This window comes from Phalacrocorax carbo, chromosome 14 (assembly GCF_963921805.1).
Source record: "Phalacrocorax carbo chromosome 14, bPhaCar2.1, whole genome shotgun sequence".
Taxonomy (NCBI): domain Eukaryota; kingdom Metazoa; phylum Chordata; class Aves; order Suliformes; family Phalacrocoracidae; genus Phalacrocorax; species Phalacrocorax carbo.
In genome coordinates, this window is record NC_087526.1 from 4,613,044 (window position 1) to 4,637,208 (window position 24,165).

Consider the following 24,165-nt stretch of genomic DNA (forward strand, 5'->3'; position numbering starts at 1 on the left):
TTTTGTTCATGAGCGGTTTATAAAAGCAGGGAACAACTGAAAAGATACACCAAATACTATATGTAAACTTTATAACCTCTTCAAAAGAAGTTAGAAAGAATTTTATCATTGAGAGTTTTTTTTTAGATGTGTAGTGTGTATTTACTATCATTTGTGTGTATGTGTAGCTAGTGAATATTCAATAGCAATAAATCAAGAGCAAATTTACATTTGACAGGCTGTTTCCATCATTGGTATTCACAATTGTAATACCACACAGTTGCATATGCATCATCTACCTGCCGAAAAGAGGATGGTTTGAAAATCTGCATCACTAAATTTACTTTAAGATGCCATTATGCACCTGTAACGTGCCGTTTAAAGCATCTACTGTTCTAGCACAGTTCAGGTGTTAGTTAACATTCTGTAAGGAAAGTGAATTTTTTAGAAAGATACTCTCGAGAGAAACCTTGGCAGCCACATTTGGATGTGACCCCTTTCTTTGTACTACACTGATAGAGAAGAATGCGGGAGACTGATATCCCAAGGGAGGGAGCAATTCCAAAGCTAAGTTATTGGAGGAACGTTGAAGCAGTAAAATGGCTATTTAAAAGAATATATTATTTTTCTTTAAAATACTTCTACTGTAAAGCAGGGGGTGAGGAGAGAAACAGACTATTTTAAATGTCACGTGCTGTCCTGGATGCAAAAAAGATGATTTGGAATAAGTTACCTGAGCCACGTAAAATCAGAATAAAAGTATTTACTCCGAAACACTTTAAAAGCTCTGAGAGATAGCCAAGAAAAGTCCATCGTCGTTGATAAAAGTAATGCCTACAGTGGTGTGTGTATTTAAGTCACTATGTTGCTGCTGTTCTTTCTAAGTCTATTCAGAGTGCTTAGACTGATGGCCAGAAACACAATTACACATCGCACATGCCCCCGTTGGAGCTGAAGTGCATCATTTATGTGCAAGAAAGAATGGGCTTCTGCTGTGTTTTATCCTGGTGTTACAGGGTCAACAAACGAAGCATTACATTTTTGGCCTTCTTTCATAACTTGGCTCACAGTTTTTAAGGTTGACACAATCAAAATACGATCTATCTTTGTATCACTGTATGTCTTCTGTAGGTTGGTATCCTTTTACACCGTAAAATAATAAGTTCTGCAAATACTTTGTGATACAGAGTTAAGTAAGATACAGATGTCAGTATAGTCCCCAAAGATCGTTACTAACTTGCAAAGTCAAGTAAAACCTAATCATCATTTGCTACCTTTATGTAAGAATTACTGAGAAGTAGTGTTTCACTGAAGTAAAAGAAATCTTGACAGCCAAATAAATATAGCATGCAGTGGAATGGTGAGTTAAAGATCAAATGTTGCCAAATTGTATCAATTATTAAAAATGGCAACAGAATTGTCACTTACGAGAAGTTAACCCTTCTTTCAATAGATGGTTGGGCTCAATCAAAACAATTGGGAAGCAGTTCTTCAAGCGTTACAAAACGTAAGTCAAAACAACTAAGAAAGCCCACTGGACTTGCAGTTAGGTTCTACAAACTGTTCGGAGTTTAACTATACTACCATATACTGTTCATTACAGTAGTAACGACATGTTACCGTTTGCCAATTTTCTTCATATATAAACCATTTTGCTAATACTGTTTTTACTCTTTCAGGAGTTTTATGAACATACAAAAACACTTTGGCAAGATGAAGGTGTGAAAGCCTGCTATGAGAGATCTAATGAATATCAACTGATTGACTGTGCACAGTAGTAAGTACTGTTCCTATTCTTCTATATACTGACTGCGATATACAAATTTTTTTATTGAATGTTAGATTGATTTGGATGGTCCTGATGCTAACTTTTCCTTACCTTGGAAAAGGAGTGTATGCTACGTAGTGAATTCTTGCTAATTAGCTGTTCAGAGAGGTAGGAAAAAACTGGCATTCAGTGAGACAATATATCGAAAACCTTGTAGATGCTTTCACATGGACTTAATACAGGCTGACACCTTGATGCAGCGGATGATTGTATTGTCCAAAAGACCAAATTTCCTGCTGCTTCCACTTAGACCAGTTCCTTTCCAAATGACAGCTTCAGATACTGCAGCAGGTTTTAGTGAATTGGAAAATATGTCGATGTGAAACATGCCAGTGTTTGTAGCTTTTGTTTATTAATCTGAAAGCAAAGAGATGGCAGCAACAATCACGGGCAGCAGCCTGTGATCAGTCACCAAGACTTCTGCTTGTGTGCCTTTATGCACATATCTGAAAATGATTCATTCTCTTCTGCTATTCATACTGCTGTGATAATTAGTATTTTCATGAGACTGCTGCATGTTTGCAGTTATTTATCACATATAGCAATATAGGATGGTTCAGAGTTGGTTTTTTTAATGACAAGATGTTTGTGATAATTGTGACCATTCCTGGTATTTTTGTTGTGTGTACTCAAGAGTTGCAGGACTTAAATTTGGAATATTAATGGTTAAAACTGTTCATTGGTAGTTTATACTCTCTCTACTTCTTTTGGAGAGAGGTCCAGGAAATACAGGTTTGTCATTCACATGATGATGGACAACTGCAGTTTGCCTGCTACTGCATCTCTTAGAGATCATTTGGTGAAATCAAACTCGTAAGGTTGGTTTTTTGTTTGTTTAGGTAGAGTTGAAGGTAAATCAACAGTGAGCTTTGTTTGAAAAGAGACCAGGGAGATAATTTTACTATGACTTGCACAGCTCCAGATCTTTAGGAGCCTCTTTGAAGATTTGCCATTGTTTCTGGTGTAGCTTCGTTTGATGTGTAGCGATGTCTTTTGCATTAGGTGGCTGATGTTTGATCGGTTGGCATGGATCTTTTTGCAAGTTCAGTTGCTACAAAATAAAAAAATACTCTGAGGTTTTAATTTTCTGTCAACTGTCCAGTAAATTATGTCTTCCTAGTGTAAAGCTGATAGAAATGGGGAAAAACTAGTTTTGTTTCTGACAGTGTTTGGTTATCTGTTTCTGGTTAGCATTTGTTAATAGTCAACTTCTATGATGAGAAGAAGTAAATATTGTTAAGCACTAAGGGGGTTTTGTGTTGCCCTTTTTTGGAAGAGGAACAAGTTTTGTTCTGCCCTGAATGCGCAAGAAGGCGGCTAAAATTCTTATCGTCCCTGATTGCTGGACGTTGACGTTTTCATGGGTCAGCAAGGGGGATGGCCTTCAGGATGGTTTTACCATCCTGCTCCATCTAGTGGAACACTTAATTCTACATCATGGGCTGTTGAGCTAAAAATAAACCTTTTACATTGCTGACAAATTACAGGTTATTTTTTTCCCCCCTAAGATACCATTTCTGCCTCCTTCTAAAAATATTTCATAATTCTAATATTTATTCAATTTAATAGTAAAATATATGACATTATTTTCTTGCAGAAGGAACTTTCTAATTGTTAGGTTTGGTAGTTCTGGTCCTTTCTGGCACTTATTCACTGTGCAGTGACATTGTTTTTAATAACAGAATATGCAAAGTGAGAGGTTTTTTAATGGCAAAATGTTTTCTTGGAGGTTAATGTCACTTTGAAATTCTGAACTTGGTTTTATCCTGTTGAATTTTCAAGGGACCTGACAAAAATTACTTCCTTTAAAATCTGACGATTGATATCTTGATATTACCTGGTGAGCACACTCTAAAAAAAAAAAAAAGTAGCAAAGGCAAAATATAAAATGTAGCTGAGATTTACCAAGTGAAAACTATTTTAATTTGAATGTGCAGGCTGCTGTCTTTAGGGCTAATAGAAGTTACAAGAGAAAGTTGAGCACACTGTGTTGGAGTTGTCAGTTATTTCAGAGAAGAGTCTTGGGTTCTCAGCACTTTCCCCTTTTGAAGTCCCTGTTTAAAACAAGAAAAGCATACTTAAAATGGAAGGCAGAAAAGTGGCTTTTCTCTTTCAAGATCAATCCAGCTTCCAAAAATCCCTTCTTGGTCTTGAAAGTTGAATAAATTCTTAAATATTAGTGGATTTGTTCGTCAGCAAATTACTTTGAAATTCTCAACAATGCTTCTTGTTCACAAAATTAACTTTTTATAGTTGGTTGTAAAATTTTTAATTTTTTTAAACTCATTTTTTGAAGTGTGACTTCCTTAGTGTAAAGTTTGTCTTGGTGTGGGCTCATTTAACATTTGGCATTTTTCAAAAAAGGTTTCTTCACTCTTGGAAGTGACACAGTTATATATAGGAAGCTTTGCAAAGGAGACTCTGCCGAATGTTTAAAACTCAATTTTGTCTGTCTGTAGCAGGGAACGGTGAGAAGTGTATATCTTACAGGGCTTTGTTTGGCTTAATATCAAAATGAAATCCATTTCTGTTTCTGCCAAACCTGCATGAAATGTATGCAGAGCTTCTTCAGGGATCTTGAAGAGTTGAGGGGCTGGTTGCGTCGCCGGCCCTCGGAGCTGGCACGTTGCAGGGCTTGTGCTCTGCCTGTGGGGCAGCTGTTCCAGGCAGCATCCTGCCCGCCGTCTGCTGGGAACTGGCACGAGTCCTCTCCCTCCTCTTATTTCCATCTTCTGTTAATGGTGGGGTGGTGGCAGTGGGGTCCCTTCTGTTCTGCTGCTTTTCCAGTCCTGCTTTTCATGGATAAAAGCTGGTTCGCCATGTAGGCAGCTTAGCTACAGCCCAGCAGAGGGTTATTTCAGAGTTAAGGACTCTATGGCATAGCTGCAGGATGCTGGAGCATCTTGAAAGGAAAGATGGTAGGGAGATGGAGGCTTAAACTCTTGCGGAGTTTGTGGTGAGGACAGAAGGGAACTAGCTGATGAGTCAGGAGCTCTCCTGTGTTGTGTCTTACCTAACTCAAATGTAGGTGTTTAGAGTCTGGAAGTGCTATTTTTCACCTGCTTCTGAGCAGTGACTTAAAATTCTACAATGCTGCCTGCGGACTTGCTGCAATTTTTCAGTGTCTCCCCATAAGAAGTTAACATTAACATGCACTATTACTGTTGCTCCACCAACTTCCTAGTTACATTGGCTCAGAAAAGATGACTACCGAAAGCCACAGGTACCCTCCTGGCTCTCCATGTAACTGCAGTTGTGATTTTTGGGAGGTGTGAAGCTGGGAGGCCTGGCCAGTAACCTCATCTGCTGGAGAGCCCTTCTGATCCTGCCCTTTATCCTCAAGCTCACTGGCTAAATGAAAATGTCACTTCGGAGGAACCCTGCTCATTTTGAAAGAGTAGCTGCCTCTGCTCATCATAAGCTTTACTGTACTTCCTGCCTAGGCATATTTTACAGTCTTGAGAGGCAGAGAAAGGAAAGGAGCCTGTTTCCCTTTTCTTAACTGGACTTACTAAGTAATTAGTTTCAAGTCTGCTTTTAGAACAACGTGGTCTGCGAGATTGTCACCAGTTTCTCTCTGAGAGGAATGTATTTGGGCTGTGGGGAGGGAGCATTATCTATGAGGAGACCAAATTTCATTGGTCTTGGATCTTGTGGGGATGTACACAGAAGAGAAGGAATGTTTTGCTGAAGCTGCCATGTGATACCGCTCTTGTCTAATAATAAACAGAAGAAAGCAGAAGTGTCTAGCATATAGAAAACACCAAATTGTGATAAATGATTTACCATCCATCATATTTCTTCCCTGAAGGCACAGGATTGCATTTTATTTCGAATATATTACTTAATGTTAAGAATAGAGGAGCCATTTCCACTGTAATGTGCCAAGACCTGCTTGTCAAATATATGTCTTCTGTCAAATATAAACAAACATGATTTCTCTGAAGCACTGTTGTTGCTAATACTTTTACCTCAGTTTTCAGTTGAGGAGCTCTGTTCTTAAGCCTCACAAATGCACAGCACGTAGAGTCAGTAGGATCTCTCCCATACGAATGTGCTGTTTGTGGCACGAGGGCACGACGGATGCCAGCCCCGTCCTGTAAGGTCTGACCCAAAGGCTGTGGATGTGCTGAAGAAAATTGCTTTGGTGGCAGTAGCCTTTGGATTAGCTATGTAGCAAATCGAAAGCGAAGCCTGGGTGCGCAAGCCTCTCAGTGCTTTTTCTAGACTTGCTTATACTACGCTGTGCCCACAGATCCTTGAATTTTTGCTTTAGATAGTCTTGGCCACCAGTTTGAATTTGCGCTTCGTTGTATGCTATGCTTTCTCTGCGTACCTCCTAGCTGGTGCTTCCTGGTTTTGGCTGGGGTGGAAAAGGAAATAATGTGAGAGACAGTCTTTGCAACCCATTTCACACCCTCTGATATCAGGAAGGGCTGGAAGTAGCATGAGGGAGCCCATTCTCACGCTATTTCCTGCTGCCGGCCGCGCCGGATTTTCTCCTGCCGCCTGCCATTTCAGGGAAGGAGAAACACGGGGAGGTGGCTGGTCTAGGTGCAGAGTTGCATTTCTTGAACTTCAGCACCAGCAGAGCCACTCTGATAGCTTGAAACTGTGCCAGGCTGCTCCAGAAGCGTTTTATGAGAAGTATTTTTTAAGATGTTTGTTTTTAAAATACTTAGCAAAGAAAGGGGGGGAGTGCAGCTATTAACCGACTGCTGTGCAGGGCTGCTAAAGGATCAGCAGATGTGGACACACTGGTTTTTTAATTTCTGATTTGTTATGGGTTGTAAATTTTTTATATTTTTATTAAGATTTATGGTGTGTTTTATTTCTGGATTTGCTGACTTGTAGAGAGCAATTAAGAGCCCCGATCTGAGCACTTAATGATTTTCTTCCATGTTGATTTCACTTCATGACAAAGTTCCCTTCATGGAACGTGTAGTAAAGTGCGTTTGCTGAAAGTCTCACCTTTTTAAATAGTGGCTGATTTATCAGTGGTACTACTGTTAGTGTAGTTTCTTATTCATGTTATTTATTACTTTTTCTTTCTTTCTTTTTACTTACTTTCCACTTGATGTGGTTTTGGCAGAGTAGTAGCTCTTGTCTCCTCCAGCTCTGCAAGCTATGTCTGCGTATTCACATTCAACAGGACAGGAATTTCCCTGGCCTATATTCCTGGCATAAATGAGCTTCTTACCGACATTAACAATCATATTGTTAAACATTCCCATGAGGAAGAATAATATCCATGTCCCCTTTCACTGATCTGAAACTAATGAGCTTGCCTACAGCTGTGTGAATTCTTTGGCGAGCCAAGGAATAGACCCAGATCATCTAACCTCTAGTCCTTAGTCTTGATTATAGAACCCAACTTACTTCAGAGCACTTAGACATAACTGAGTTAGGGTCTTCTCCCTATTCTTCTTCAGCCTGAGGGAATAAAGGATCATGTTTTAAACAAGGTTAAATTTAAATTAAAAAAAAAATAAAAAGTACAGCCCAGGTGATATTTTCTCTGCAATCCAGTGGGGTGTTAGGTGTAGAAATAGGTTGCTGTAGGTGATGGGAAGCTCAGTAACTCCTGTCTTTGCATGACTTCGGTGAAGTCACTACCAACAAAATGAGTCCAAATATATAAGTAGCTGAATTATACCTAAGTACTCGATGTGTCTGCCCTTTCTTGCTGACTGTTGATAGCAGGGATGTGCCTGCTGGCAAGTGCTGTGAAAACCAGATTACCTAAATTTAGCCAATAAATGGATTATGAATCCAACACATGTTCCCACTGTTGTCACAGCTAATCATAAATTCATCGTTTCAAGCTACACTCAACCCCAGATAAACTCCTCTGCCTTCAAAATAAATTACATCCCAGTATGAAGCAAGATAAAACAAAAGGTGTCCTGGAATAGCTTGCTCGAGTATTGCAAATTAGGAGCACTGATAAGTGAAAATACTAAAAGTGATGAGCCATAGTGGCAGAAAGACCTTTACAAGTCCAAAATGTGAATAATTTAAGAAGTCATACCACAGGCTTTGAGGTCTGTTTGATGCCCACCGCATCATTCTGAATTATTGTGAAAGGGTTTGGCTGTTTGCTCCAGGAATCCGATTTCTGCCTCCGCTTTCACTCGCTCTGCCGCTGGTAACCCCCCCGCACCCATCACCTTCATGCATTTGCCACTTTTATTTCTCCTTTGTTCCACACATCTGTTAATGTGTCAGTTTCTCTCTGGTCTTTGCCTGCAGATGCGGCTTCCTTTCAGTGTCTAGTTGTAAATATTAGGGATTTGCCTTCAGCTGGAAGCAGGACTGACCTGATCTGACAGCATGAAAAAGCTGGGTTGGGCCTTCCTCCCCAGTTTCTTGACCAAGTCCTGCATCCAAATAGTCATACTTTGCCTTTTAGTTTAAGTGTATTACTTGCTATTGCCTGCAAGACTTAAGGAAAAACCCTACTGCAAGTGTTCATGGATGCCTGATTTAGTGGAAATGGATGTTCTTTTCTCAGCGTGTTACATTTGCTTTCACATGCAAATGGATCATTCGCTTGTACAACAGCTGGGGTTTTTTTCTCAGAAACAAATTCACATGCACAAGACTTGCTCAGGTTAGGCACGTGCTTGCTCAAGAGTATTTTGGAAACTTTGGCATGAATGTTAACATTTTATTTAAATAAAATTTGTTCATAAAATAGTAAATTTCCTCTGTGATCGTAAGTAGGCATCCATGTGATTTGTTCAGTAGGTTGCTGTTTTCCTCTGACAGCTGAGTTTCGTTCTGAATGGCAAAAGCACATCAAGACAGTGTCATGAAGGCAGGACTAAATACAAGCTTATTGACATTTTACTTAACTGGTGAGGGAATACTCTGAGTCCAGTTGCTAGTTTGCTCAGTATCTCTTACCCAATATTTTACTTCAATAGTCTGCTTTAAAACCAAAGTTGAGGTTATCAAAGAATGTGAATATGTGAGTAACTACTACAGTATAAACTTCAGAATGATGCAGCTTCATGAGATAATTCTGTACTAAAAGTACTTGGCTACAGTTCAGAATTCTGCAGGCAAACAAAGTTGTTACGTAGCCCAGTTTCTGGATGGTTTGCCTATACCCATAGAGTTAATTAACACAGAGTTAAAAATAATTCACTAACGAGAATAACAAGATTCCTTGTTACTAGCAGTAGAAATGGCAAACTGTGGTGGTTGATGAAGAAACTTATGCTGCATCACCAAATGATTTTAAATGTTTAGATAAAGGAATAATACTGATAAATGACAAAATGTGCATAAGCTCTGAGATTTCTGATTCAAAAAGAGAAAATCAGATGCCTATTTTTGTATATGCTTTCAAGTCTGTCTGGTACAGTAGTATCTGGACTCCTTAGTCAACATATTTCTGATACCTGTCCATGCTTCTGCAATTCCAAATGCAATGGAATTTTTTTTTGTGGGTGAAGGGAGAGAGTTGAATTGCAATACAGCAGGAGCTGGAACACAAGCTAAAACCTTCAATTAAACTTATACTAATTTCTGCATTTCAATGGCAACAGGTTCCCCATTTCTTCCCACTCTTTCCTTTTCCCATCCTCAAAGTTTTTGTTGGGCTGTTAACTAATAGTGTGAGAGAATATGCTAGAAATATATTAAAAAACATCTTTTGTCCGCTGAGGGTTTTGGAAGAGATGCTGTGAATATCGTATTGGTCTCTAGCTCTGTTGATAGGCACAGGTTTGTAATAGAAGGAGAATTAGTGAACTACTCTGGCAGGGTTCTTGTTCTGCAGATAACACTGATCTGTATGCAGGTGTACACCTAAAGCTAAACTTATTTGGGGTTACTTATGCAAAATAGTTAGCGTTGCCACCTTGAAAAGTAGTGTTTCCAGCTTTAATCAGGAGGGACTTTGAAATCCTTTCCATACGGTCAATTAATTTAAAGATGTGTTTTGAGGATGGGGGCAGATTGCTTCAAGGACATGTGTAAACTTGATTTTTGTTGACTATTTCGTTGATTATTTATTAAGTTTTGAGACTTCGTAAGTCATTTTTGAAGTGTTTAAAATGACGAGTATTTTTCAAACAACTAATATATTAGTAAACAGGATTTCATGTATGTGCAATCCATTTTGAGTGATTAATCAGTGTTGTTACAGACTTGACACGAAGTATTTTGTTTAGGACATTAGTACGTCGTATTTTTACACAAAACCATTAAATGCAGCTACCAACAGCATTACCACACATTTTGTTTTTCTTTCATGATTGTAAAGATGAAGAAAAATTCAATAGCCTGGATCATCCTTATAGGAACTCTTTTAAGGTAGATGGAGTTTCTCCTACTGTGAGTTAATTCATTAACAACGTGTTTCACAAATATTGCTGATTGCATGGAACCTTTGGTGTTCTGCCTAGCAGCCTCTCATCCTTTAAGCGATGCCACGCAGTCCTGGAGTGAAGGGATCTCGCTATTGTAGTAAATGCCAGAGTGGGCTAGCAGTGCAAAGCTGATAAACACACAATTGGTGCATTTACTGCAAGACAGGCCCGACGTTTCATGGGGTTTGACACGTTCAGAATGTCGGATAATTGGCAGAGCTACGTGACTGCTAAGGCTCGGGATTATTTGGCCTGCCTTCACTGTACGTGGATGGTATTGCCCTTCTTTTTTTAACTAGGCACAGAATATACTTTTTTATGGGAGGGGAAAGTGCAACAAATTCACCCTAAAAATTACTCTATTTGCTGCAGGTAAAACTTCTCATGTAACTTGGTTCTCAAAAAAATACACATACTTGGGTAAATTTGAAACAGTAGAATAGTAGATTGTTGTATACGCTGTAATCCTTAAATCCTCTGGTTTGTGAGGACACAGGTAGCAGCCAGTCTGTGTGTTACAATGAATTACTGAGGATGACAAGTCAAAATAAGAGGGAGTTGTGTTTACGTAAACTCTGTGAGGTTGTCATGCACTTAGGGTGTACTAGATTTTTGTATTTATTGAAGTTTTACCCATTAATTTAAAAAAATGTGCTCAGCTTTACTGTAAAATCCCCATAACTTTATTACAAAACAGAGCAGACATCATCTTGAATTGTTAGTATTGGACTTAATGGTCTTGGATTACTGTAGCGGTGTAACAATTGTAGCTGTCAGGTGTTGAGAATTAATCAAAGCAACTGTGAAAACTTGCATTAGTTCCTGAGAATGAATTTTTTCCTCCCATGCTTTTGCAACCTCCCTTTGTGCAGAGGTTTGTTTTGAGCCATGATTCCAACAAAACAATTCAATATGATACAGAGACAAGCAGAATAAAAGACTTCCATACAGGCTGGAGCAGCCTTCACTAGGAATCCCTTCTGCAGGAGGAAGATTGCAGGTGCAAAATACAAGGCAAGCTATAAATAAATGCTTGAGGAAATGAGAGTGCAGCGTTGATTGCATCATTGTTGCGTTACCTGCGTAACAGCCAGACTGGCGGTCGTGGGGTGGATTTGGTAGCGGGAGTGCCGGGACAGCTGGTGCGGGGTGCAGTGTTGGCTGGTTGCGGGGCGCTTCTAGGGGGGACCCGCCGGGTCTCGCTGCCGCTCTGGAAGCCTCAGTAAACGCTGCTCCAGCAGGAAGTGGCTGGCTGAAATGGTGTGCTGCTCCGGGCGCTCTGAGAGCGCGAACCTGGAGCAGGTGTGACTGGTATTTGTAGGATTTTGCAGTCTATTCCCCTTGGTGGGTGAGTAGCTGCTGGAACTTTTTGCCTGACCTCGGACCTGCTGTTTCCGATGTTCGCCCTCAGCCAGCACCACGGCTTTTGGAGCATGGGTTGGTTGCTTTGGTTTTTTATGAGAGCTCTTATCGCTCATGAAGTATTGCTGCAGAAAAGGAACATTTCAAGATTAGAAGATGACAATTAGGAGAATACTTTTATCAAACTAAGACCTAAAAAGATACTGTAAAACCTCATTAAAGTCTTGCTTTTAAAAAAGGAATTAGGAGCAACAGTGTGCGAAAATAGGCGGCAACAGAAAATTTCTGATCCAAGGATGAAATGAGGCCAGTACCTTTGCTGGTGCAGTGTGAAAGCACCAGGTTTGATTCCCAATTGCTCTCTGGGCTGAAACACTGCAAATACATCACTGCCAGTCCCAGGGAGAGGGAGCACTCGATGCCATTGACTTGCACGTTCTCTCCCTCCTTTCCCTCTTCTGTGTACTCCACTATCTGATGATACACTGAAGCCTTTCCTGCACTGGGGACTTAAATTTAAATTTCTTTTGTCTGGGTGCTTGCCTGCATTCACAGGTATTGCTGAATTTATTATTTTTGAGAGACCCCAGACAAAGATGTCTGCAGTACACTTTGTATAAATTTACCAGCAGGCTCAAAAGTTTATGGAGACCATGTGCTTGCATGCGGAGAACATGGTCATAAAATCCTTACTTTAGGAGAGGCAGGCTGAAAATTAAAAATAGATCAAGCTCATATTAGGTGAACGAGTTAATTGAAGCTGAACTCTTCATTCTTTATTCTTTAAGTATTTTTTTAAGTATTAAAGTATTCTAAGTATTTTTCATAGCATGTGACTAAGTCCTAAATAAACTGAGAGAAATTGCTAGCTAATTTTACATGTGATTAAGAAGAATTTTTTAGGCAGGATGTCATTGATAGGTTTTGTGATTTGAAATACCATATTTGAACTGATTACTCTGTAGTATATTATACATTGATTTCATAGCTGAAAGATGTTAAAATCAGTTGTTATAGTTAAATATAATTCAGTGTTAACTATATTTGTATTGTGGTCCACTCATTAAGTCTCCAAGAAGCATATCCACCAATAAAGCTAAACTGTAGTGTATTCATTATGCAAGTGAGGGTTTTCAGTGTCTGGATGGTAATTTACACTTGAAACGTGCTGGCTGCCCAGTAAATTTTCTGTGAAGGCTGTGAAGTGCCTTGGGTACTCTGCAAGGTTCCCCTGCCCCCAAAGGGCTTATGTAAACTGCAGCCGGAGTAAAAGCTAGCGGAGGGCTATTTTTAGCCAGGCTGTTGCAGCTGGGGGAGGGAAAGAGCCTTGGGTCCTGGAGGAGGGTCTGCCAAAGGAGCAGGGTGCTGCTGGGAGCCACATCCAGCCCGCTTCAGGTGGCCGGGAGGCACTGTGTGATCTTTGCCAAGAGATTTGTGGTTTTACAATTAAAAAAAAAAAAAACAAAAAACCTTCTGAAACCTAGGTAATTTTTATAAATAAATGAAAATAGCAAAATCCCCGTGAATTGTATTCATTTCCCATTTTTGTTCATGTATTGCCAATGTTGGTAATACTTGCAAAGTTACTGAAGACCATGCCTGGAACACACTGTCCACCACTTTTGCTATTAAGGCATCTCAGTTAGATTTTAGTTACTCATTTATGATGTTACAAAATCGGGGACAGCGTGGAAGAGTTAGGCACCTTGAAGCTCCGTATCTGGCAAGGCCATCTTCTTAGATTAGTGTGTGGCTGTTCTCTGGATATTCCTTCATCAAATTGACTCTCGAGTGAACCAGTCTTGCTTGATTCTACTGATTGCTATTTTATTTTGGTCTTTTCATTAGCTCTGCCTATCAGTGTGTGTGCCATGAAGAACAGGTTTTACAGCGAAGGTGTACAGTCTTGGTTCTTTTCTTGGTTCAGCCTGAATGGCTTCTCTTCACCAACCACTTCTGCTGGAGGACTTCACCTCCATTCTATGGAGCTGAACTGCTTTGGATCCATGTGTTTTGTTATCGAAGGCCAGACTGGGGTGAAACTTAGTTTCCCCATTTGTAAATTGGTGTTGTGATATGTCTTGTCTCCAAGAAGAATATAGAAGCTCACGTCTGCAAAAACTCCTGGGTGATTTTTGGGTAGTGTGAGGTTCTAAATGAAATCAGATGAGTGAAAGACGTTATTGTTCCATCTTTCATGGTACTAGTGCCAAGAAGTATTGCAATGTCATCAAAGTAGTGCTTTTGTAGAAGGGGTGAGAAGATGGATTTAGAAAACTCTTGTCTTACCAGCATAGATGATACATTCCCCAGATGGGCATTCCAGACTCTAGGATCCTCCTATGTCCCACTAAAATATAGATACTAGTGTGATATCTGTGTATTTTCAGTGCTAACTCTAATTCTCTACCCTATTGTTAAAAGTTCCGTTTGTTTCAAAAATAAGGCATGAAGTGTGGAATACACTTATGTGAGGTTACAAGTATAACATATCCTCGTTGTGGTCCCAGTGTGCTATCAAGGGAACCGGTAATTAAAATGTCTGGTTTTAAAGAGCTATTTGGAGAAGAACGTGTCAGATTATAACTCACTTGATTGTGTTGTATGTGGCCCATTCAGTGAATTTGCAAATATCGATATGCTCCGTGTTGTGAATTCCTCTGTGCTCTGTCAGAGCTCTTTGCTAGGCGAGACCCATGACTCTTCACCATTGCCTCTGGAGTGCTTCATTGCCCGCGTCTCCTCCACAGAGCTGAACTACGCTAAGATCCAAGCAGTTTGTAATCATTTATTGTTTTCACCAGCTCTCTTCAGACATTACGAGCTCCGTTCCTGTTTTCCTCCCACCTTCTCCTCGTGCTGGCAGTTTGCGAATCGTGCAGCTGCGCAGAGGCATTCGCTGCTCGGAAGGGGGGTGACTGGGGAACGGGCAGGGAAAAACAGGGCAAGGCAGGACTGGACAGGTCAAGGCAGAACTGCTTTCATTAAAATAAAAATAAAAATGTAAAAAAACCAAACCCTGAGCCTGGCCCTCTACCAATTTTTAGGATCAGAAAGGTGTTGAGCCATTTCCCAGTTTCAAACTGATTGGAGCCAAGCCTTGCCAGACGCTTGGGAAGCCGTAGCTCCACTGCTGCTTAATTGCTTCTTGTTTTGAAAGATAATTAGGAACTTTATTTAAAAATAGTAACTTTAGTTTTCAGTCCATTAAATTTGTCACCAAGATATTTTCATTAGACTCCCAACTGTTTTCTTATTGGAATTGTGAACTAAAAATAGGTAGGATTTCTGCTGTTCTGTGCAGAGGCTGGTACCTCCATTTCAGCTCTGACAATGTGAAGTGTGTTTGTTTCCATCAGAGCTTTCTTCTGGGCTGTATTTAAGAAGGTCCTGCTAATTATGCCAAAATTGTGCACTGTTGTTTTCTGATAAAGTCACGTGGCTGTAAAAGAACATGAAACTGATTTCCCTCAAGACAAGTCTTACAAATGAAAGATTGGTGCCGCACCCAGTACATTTTTTTTTTCACCAGTCTGTAAACGATGTTTGTAATAATTCAACAAATACCTTCTAAAACAAACAAACAAACACTAATGAACACAGGTTTGTTACTATTATGAGGGGTGAGATCTACCCTCTCAGTTCAGTTCTCATGAGCAGTCCCTTTGTTGTGCATAATTGAAATCACAGTGTAGATTGGGAGATAAAGTGATAATTGTTATGTTTATATTGTATGAAACGTGGCGGTTTTTTGAAACAAAACTCTGTAATTACCAGAATGTGTACAGGCGTATGCTGTTTTTATACATATATGGATTACAGGGCAAATCAGGTTGTAGTATCCACATTTAAATAGTGTATCTTTTAAATTCTGAACTGTTTCACATTTATTCCTGACATCCATACCACAAAGCATCATGATGGACTAACCCTGGACATGCAGAAAACAAACAGATTTTTACTCTCCGGAGTTAGACACATATATGTCTATGTAACTGTATGGCAGGTTCCCTGCAAGCTTACTTAGGAATCAGTAATACATTAGAAAAATCACATTTTTCAATTGTAATGTTAGTTGAAGATTTTTTTTCCTTCCTTGGAATACCTTTTGGCTGTAACTCCCCTAAATATCTGCAGCTTACACTGATAAAAATGGATGTAGGCAACAGGAGGAAGTTCTTCTGCAGAGCAGTGTGGGGCTCGGGTGGCTGGTTTTCCTTTCAAAAGGAAATTTGAAAGGCTTGGTGTTCAGAGCCACAATCAAGAAAGTCAGTGACCCGAATGTAAATTATATCGGCCTTTATTTTTTTTCCTTCCCCCCATTCTATTGTCTTTAAGCAAAGAAACAGAAGATCATAAGATGTGTTAATAAAACCTAGGTCTCACAAATGGAAGTGCATTCATTCAAAGGAGGAAACTTTATTTTTAATTAAAATGGGGGATATGCTTATCTGCAGAAGTACTCCAGTGATGTGCCCTTAAAACCCGTATTTAGATGCATTTAGTGTATAATTCTGGCATGGTTTATTAGCGTCTCAGATCTTTTTCAACTTTTTCATCTGCTTGTTGGCAGTCTGTTCCTTGGACTTCCTGTGCATGTGCATTTTTACAAAGAAAATAACTGTAGCTCTACAAGCTGAAGCTATAGGGTCTAAACATGGGTGGGATGGGGTGAGGGGAAAGTGCCATATTGAGAGCTCTGCACCTGTCACTAGTTTTGAGCATCACAATCAATACAGGGCAGCTAGTGCGCTCAAGATGCTGCGAAAATGTCTTAGGCTTGGAAAATGTAGAAGAAAACAGAGAATGGCTATATTAGTAGTTGCATATTAGTAACTCTGTGTAATGTATCAGTTGCTGTGCCTGAGCACTCTTTTTTTTGTGGTGAATCTAACAATTTGCTGCTGAGTTAAAATACCGTAGTGTGATAAAAGCTGTGTTTCACATATGGTTCTAATATTCATAGACCGTGTATGTATAAGCACCTGCTATGGTGTAAGGAATGTAAGAACACACCTCCTTTTCACCAGAACCATTGAGTGAGCTTTCCAGACTTTCTCCCTCTCTGACCCATCTGATCTGAGTCTCTTCCACCTTGCAGTCTCTGTTGCTGTTCTTAGTGTAAACCATGATCCGGAAACTCTAATTATAGTAATGCAGAACAAATGAAAATCCTGGAATTGTCTTCAGCACTCTTAAATCACGTCGTTTCTAGTTCCAGGTATCAGAGCAATAGGTGAGCCAGTCCAGGCTACAGCTGGATCACACTCATTCCACTAGAGCTGTTGCATGCCTCTGCTGCCTGGCACGGCTTTGAGTTGCACATTTATCACAGATCTGTGGCTGTGAATATCAGATGCCCGCTAAGTTTTAGGCACGTTTTTGAACCAAGACTGCAACACTGAAGGGTGCTCTACATCCGTTAGTGCTTCTTTGCAGTAAGACATTATGAGAGGGTTGCTGCGTTTATGTCTTTGTGCAAAATAATAAGTTGGATGTTGAGCACGGCTTTGTAAGGGCGGCCAAAGCCCCAGCGGGGTTTGTAACCCCTTAGAGTATGTTGATGTGGGAATATGCACTACATTTGGGGAGAGAAGTACCTTCTTAAACCCCTTCTCATCTTCCCCACTGCAGCAATTCTACCTATGATTTTTAGTGTCTGTTTTAGTTCAGTCCTTCTGAGACTGTGTAAATGTTCCTTTCATAGAAGAGGAAATTTTTAATCTGTTAATAAATAATTTAGGTTTAGGGTTTCAGCCATTTAAAATGCAAACATGAGACACTGCCCCCTGCAGACAAAGAGATGGTCAAGATGTGTGTGTCCTCTACTGGAATCTTACGGCTTTTAGTCATCCAGTGGAATTTGGAAATTTTCTGGAACTTGAATACCCACCTTGGGCTCTTCAGTTTGGCTTTTCTTTCCCTCTGATTCCCTGCTGCCTGGTTGTGATTTGAGTGGCGGGGGGGGGGAGTCCACCCACTTGTGGTGCAAAAATGAGTTGTTATTCATAGATTTGTGATACTTTCTTTTCAGTATAATAAAATGAAAAAGCATAAACCAGCAGCACTGGAGTTTCAGAATTAATGCCTGATGAGATTAAACTCTTCTCCACCTCTCAGTGCGTTTCTTTCATGCTTCCTGCACAGCCAGAGCTCACCACACCATTTTTGTACTTGCTTCACCTCCGTAACGGCTAGAATCTCTTTCTTCTTTCTCCTTCCCCCCATCCCCTGAGGAAAGAGGAGCTAAAGTTAAGGTTTCCAAAGATCATGGCAGTAATTTAACTTTAACAGAGTTTTATATAGTTTTCTTCACTATGAGGGTGGTGAGGCGCTGGAACAGGTTTCCCAGAGAAATTGTGGATGCTTCATCCCCTGAAAGTCAGGTTTGATGGGGCTTTGAGCAACCTGGGCTAGTGGAAGGTGTCCCTGCCCATGGCAGGGGGTTGGACAAGGTGATCTTTAAGGTCCCTTCCAGCCCAAACGATTCTGTGATTCTATGAGTCTACCTCAGCACAGAGGTTCTCTTCAGCCTTGGTAGAAGGGTGGTTTGTGGTCAAGTTTCTGGCACTGCCTGGGAGCACAGAGACCCAGGTTAGAAGAGGAGGATGGGGCTGTGGAAGACAACTCCCTGCCCAGGCTTTCTCAGTCCTTTGTCCCTGTATACAGTCTGCTGCCAAGGAGGCCAGTAAGGATGCTGAGACTGCAAGGGCGGTGTGTATGTGTCACCTTTAGTACCTCCTGAATCTTAATATTCTCCTGAGTATAAGGTTCCATTTCAAGGTAGAGCTATCCATTCTGCTATTGAGTGTTTTCAAAGTTACCATGCTGAAGTAATTTATGTTCTATGAATAATGTATTTAGTAATTGTTTAGGTAATCACAAATTTTTTTGTAATGGTAATAGAGTCAATAAGGTTGGTTTAAAAGAACTAATTCCACCTGAAGCAGCTGCATTATCACTTCCTTGTTTTAACATTGTCTTAAGCTAGTCAGAGAATGAGTCCTTCCAAAATTCCCCTTCACCTCCTTTTTCCTGTGCGCTCACCCAACAACTCTTTCTCACACATGACATGCCATCACCCACACACATCTCCGCACGCTTACTCCCGTCCTGTCGCGGTTCCACGTTTTGCAGCACCTGACTGCTCGTCTGTGAGTCAGGGAACTGTGTTGGAAAACCAACCTCTTTCTGCCGAAACCAGCAGACGTGACTCTTGGCTGAGAGAGGAAACAGGCTACGGTTGTGCCTTGTCAGGGATTTTACTTTTCCTGTGCATACTTGATTCTAAATTCTCTGTTTCTTTAATCTTAAAAGCACGCAGTGTAGAAAAGTCCACATTAAAAAATAAATTTTGCAAATGTTAAAATATGTTTTGCAAATATAAAGTATATGCTGCTGTCTGTTTTACAGACAGCTGAATGATTAGAGCTTTTAATACTATTTTAAGGTCTTTTATAGCCAGTCTACTGTTTTGAGAGATGAGATTTAAAGGAGTTCATAATTTTATAATGATTAAAATTCTGCTTCTCTGTAAGTTGAGTCAAGTTAGCAGGTCAGTGGGGACGAAAGGGGGAAGGGCCAAAATATTTTTATTTTAAAAATTCTAAAACGGCGTATCGCGTTACCTGCTAAATTAGTGCTATTTGTGAACCGTTGTAAAGCCACAGTATTCGGTGAGGTGTCCACTTTAACCATAAGCTTAAAAGCACTGAATATTCAAATGTGGTTTGGGGAAATATTCCATAGTAACGCCTATGTATTGATGTTATGGCAAACAACGCGTGAGTAAGCAAAGGTGGAGGCTCTGTTTTAGGTTTTCCTTTTAAGAGTAGCAAAAAATCTAAGCGAAAAGCAAAATCATGAAACTGGATGACTGACAGTTCTTTTTGTTTGATGTGTTAAATTTCTACAAGAGTAAGAGAGGGCTGCACTTCTTCAGAAACATGGTCACTCCCTGCAAATGGCTTTCCTACAGAAGTAGTATGTTCACCTTTATTGTTTGCCTTTGAACTTGGCTTCAAGCTTGATTTCTTGTTCCTTTTATCTGCCTGAATGTAATGTGTACCAGGGAGAGACAAGCATTTAAATTTGACTTCTTCATTTTATTGTATGGCAAAAGAACACAGAAACAGATATTTGCACGTGAAACTTTTCACAGTTATTTCACATATTAGTGTCACCGTAGTGCTCAAAATTAACAGTATAAAATTGTTACCAGAGCTCTGTATCACTTGCTTATTTTAAAAAAATTTTTTTAAAATATGTCTGGTATTAAATTTTGTGATCAAGCAAATGTTTTCAAGAAAAAGGATGGATAGCTTTTATATTATAACTCACTTCAGAACGAGAGGTGTGCTCTTTGCAGATGCTTTTAATACTAGATACCAGGTTGTGTGCCTCCTTTTACAGAGGCTGAGAGTTGTTTTTCCTAAGTCAGAAAAATAGTTTAAAAAAGAAAAGAAAAAGGGCCAGGGAGTGGGAAAGCCTCTGAGAAAAGCGAAAACTGAAACGTGAGCTGCTGTGCGTTGTTTGAACTGTCAGCTCCCGAACAGGTATTGACAGGTAGTCCTGTGAAGACACTGACTGCCGTTCCAGTCCTGAGCGCCTGCAGCAAGCATCACGTGTGACACTGGCGTGAAAGAAATGAAACATTTCAGCATCCTGCGAGCGGGATAACAGTCAAAATTACTGCCTTTTTGCAAAAGAACCTAACTTTCTAAAATACTGAACAAAAATCTCAGCCGGGATGGAGCCTAAGTGGGCAAAATTCCAGCGTTGGCTTTATATTCTTCATGTCAAATACACGTGAACTATTTCTCTGAAGACCTTTGTACAAGTGTATTTAAATAAGGCAGTGAAGTCCTCCCCACCACCCTGCTCAAAACCAGCAGCCGGTTGTCCTCCCATTGTTTTGGGCTCAGCTGGGGCCCGATTCCTTCCCTAGGCTATCCCTGCTTCCCTAGTTCCTGCGGAATCTCAGTCCTGGGATCAAAATTCCTTTTCTGCCACGTGGGATTGTGCCAGCTCCACCTACCTCCATCTCTAAAATTTCTGTTAAAAATGATCTTGCCCATTTTTCAGATAGCAGCTGGGGAAGTGCCTGGTTCTGTGTCCTCAGCGTTTGGGGATTAGGTTGTACAAGCCACACACAGGCTGAAAAACGTGGGAACGGGCTGCACCTTTGACTTGTCTGTTTTTGCAGAGAGCTCTGTTTCTTCAAATTATGGAAACTAATATAAAGTATTCGTTTATTAATTCTTCTATCATCTGAAAGGGATGGTGCAAATACCAATAAGTCATGCTTATAAAGCGTTTTGTGGCTATCGGATAGTGTGGTTTTATTCCTATGTCAGATCTAGCTCTTTGGTTGGTTTTTTTTGTGTGTTCGGGGTTTTGTTGTTTTTTGGGGGGTTTTGTTGGCTTTTTGTGGTTTGGGGTTTTTTTATATTTTTTATTTCTGGCTCTGTTTTTTGGTCCCAGTCGTTGAGGGAATATGTTTTTATTAGCATTTTATATTATTAACGTATTTTTTTATTTTATTAGTGATGTCACTAATTTTGTCAGAATAATGCAATTTAAAAATTATATGTACGTGATGGTCTTTATCAACTGAAAGCAATTCTAATGATTTGATGGCACTGGAGGGAGCCTAAAGACTATGAGGACAAGGTTCATATAAATACTTTGTTGAAACACAATGAAAGGATGTCCATTAGGTTCACCTGTTCTAATTGCTCAGAGCAGCCTACAGTAGGGGACATATAAAATGCACAGGTTGTTGCCATATTAAAAATGACATCTGAAACTGAAGCAAGTATTCATTTGCTGATGTAAATGGAAAGATCCTGGGGGGGTTCAAACAAATTTATTTTCTGTAGAGGCACTCTTTAATTCCATTAAAAATTGCTCATATTGATTTTTGCCTAAATGACTTTGCTTAAACAGTCTCCTTAGTCATGAGATAGCAGCAAATATTCTTAAACCTGGCCAGGAAGATCCCTATTGCACCTGATTGATTTAAACAGATTTTGAAACAATATTAAATTTTTATTAATCCAAGTTCAGTCCCCACAGCACAGGAGTGATGCAGTCAGTGATGCAGTTAGGTTGGTGTCTTCTGCTGTACATAAGGTCTGTGCCTTTAGCATACAGTTAACACCAGCCACACAACAGGAAAATCCCTGACCTTGTTCGTAGATACAGACCTTTTTCTACCTTCCAGAAAACAGGCACGGCAAAAAATATATTAAGAATATGGATGTTTAAGGGGGGCAGGGTGGGAGAGAAGTTCACAACCAGCCATGCTTGAGTTCTCACTAGTCCAGCTTGATGGCTTTATAGATAGTAAAGACCATGGAAACAAGTGGTTATTTTCTTAAAATAAAGTATGAGACTTCAGCTTTTCATCCCTTGTGTAAAAATTAAAAATTTTAGTCTTTAGTGTGCAGAGCTCTTGCTGAAATAACTGAAAGATACCAAGCTTGATGGAGTCCCTAGGAGTTTGATTTGTCAAGATGACACGTTTTGAGAGTCACAGGAGGTTAAAACCATTTCAAGCATCAGGAAAGACAGAAATCGCAGCAGGTAGGTCACAGACCAGCCCAGGAGCGCAGGCTGCTGCATCAGCCCTCCCCTTCACCGTGCCCAGTTCCCACCCTCGTGTCCCGGGTTTGACTTCCCGGGGAACTCTCCAGGCCCAATGTACCACTTGCCTTTTATTCTGCTTCCAGTAACGCATGAATTGTTGAGAGGCGGCTGATATTTTGATTTCTGATTAACATGCTTGTTTTATTTTAGGCACTGATTCATTAGTAGGGGTAAGTAAAAATGAAGGCAGGCAAACAAAATCGTTTTAAAGTGTAGAGCAGGGATAACATCCCATTTCTAAGCAATAGATTCAATAGTGTTTTGCAAGAGGCAGGATTATCAGTTAGGTCTGAGTCTCTGAGTGTTTGGCCCACCAAAATTCAAGAAGAAAAATTGGAGAAGAGGGGGAGAAAGTAAAGTGAGAAGATTTTGTTACATGAACATTTAAGTGCTTCACCTTTTCCCATGGTTTTTTGGCTTCTTTCGCGGCCTACTTAAAAAAAAACATTAATAAGGATTGCGCCATGTGCCTCCCCACTCACTCACACCATGTTCCTGCCTTGGGCTTGCCCTGGAATCAGATCACGACATAGTGATCTCATCCATACCGTTACCTTTGATTTCTGTACCCAACCTTGGCCTTGGATCAGCTTGTGTTTCTTCCTGGCATGGTGAAGTAATTTTCTGGGGCAGGGTGAGAGGCTGTTCTGAAGTTATTTGACATATACAGGCTTGTATTGCGGGGTGAGCCTCGGAGGCACGCAGTAGTGAGTTGGTTTTAATCAGTCTGTTTTGGTAGTTGCGAGAGTGTGAAAATACCTTCATACAAGCTCGCAAAGTACTTGCGAGAGTAAGAATGTGGAGCGAAGGCAGCTGGAGCAGCCTCAAGGGTTTGGGGTTTGTGTCGGTTATCGGTGGGGGGAAGCTGTGCGGGATGGTTTTCATGTGAAAATTGGTAATTGAGTATGGTCACAGGCTGTAACATTCGGGATAAAACGTGCCCTTGGTCAGTGGGAAGCATAAAGGAGCACAGGCGATCTGCCTGGGGGAGGCATCCCTCCAAAGCCGTCGCTGGAGGAAGGAGGGATCCGTAAGCAGCATCAGGTCAAGGTGAAGAGTTAACGGCAGAGGGGATCTGGCAGGCTTTGTCTGCGCAGGCGTCCTGGGGGTGCTGGGGAGGCCCGTCCAGCGAGGGGCGGGAGTGTTGGCCAGGTTTCGGTTACCTTGTGGAGTTTTATGCTTTACAGCCCTCTCCCTCTCACAGTTGTCCCAGACAAAACCAGGAAGTTTGTTCATTATATGAACCAGAAAGAGCTATATTGAAATAATTTATGAACTGTTTTCTTAAGGAAGAAAAAACATATATGTAGTTCTTTATTATATAATTTAAGTCAAAACTTGCAGTTGATTATAGGCTCCTAAACTAACTTGGTGTATCTTTATAAAAACCAATAAATCCTGAATTGCACTGCGTTGCATGTTATAAAGTACATTTTCCAAAATACTTCTGTGAAAACTGCTGTTTTTCGAAATGTGCATTGTTCAGATGGCAAATGAGCAAACTGGATGTGGTAAAAGGAAGGGGGAAGGGGAGGGAAGTTTACATACAGCTTTAAGCCTGGATGGAAGTTACTCTACAATTTTTAGAAATGAAAATATCCATGTAGGGACCTAAAGGAATCCTGTGGGCTGATGGTGCAGTTTGTGTGGAGCGTGTGCTCGGTGCCTTTATGGCATACGGAAGATATTTTACTGTGGCTTAAATGCTTATTATAGCTGCAGTTTTTCGATTACCATCTGTAGTCTCTATTGGTTTTTGATAGAGCAACTAAGCTTTTATATTTTGGGAGTGGTGTTTGCTGTGTTATATCATGCTGACTACTATTTCCAGTGTCTGTGAAATAGCAGAGTCTTACAACTTCAGTCTGATTCCTGAACTGTTGCTTTCATATGCTGTAGAAAATATTGAATCTCCTGATTATACAAATGTCTTCTGTTGGGTAATATTGACAAATATACTGAATA

At 40.3% G+C, this 24,165-nt stretch overlaps 1 protein-coding gene across 5 annotated transcripts in view; it reads left to right on the plus strand.

The window, feature by feature from the left end:
- GNAS (GNAS complex locus) overlaps positions 1 to 24,165 on the plus strand; it is a 161,433-nt gene that overhangs the window by 118,689 nt on the left and 18,579 nt on the right. For all 5 annotated transcript variants that reach the window (XM_064465315.1, XM_064465316.1, XM_064465319.1 and 2 more), the window contains exon 5: positions 1,659 to 1,756. In XM_064465315.1, the coding sequence (XP_064321385.1) occupies positions 1,659 to 1,756 (98 nt within the window). The remainder of the gene's footprint in view (positions 1 to 1,658; positions 1,757 to 24,165) is intronic.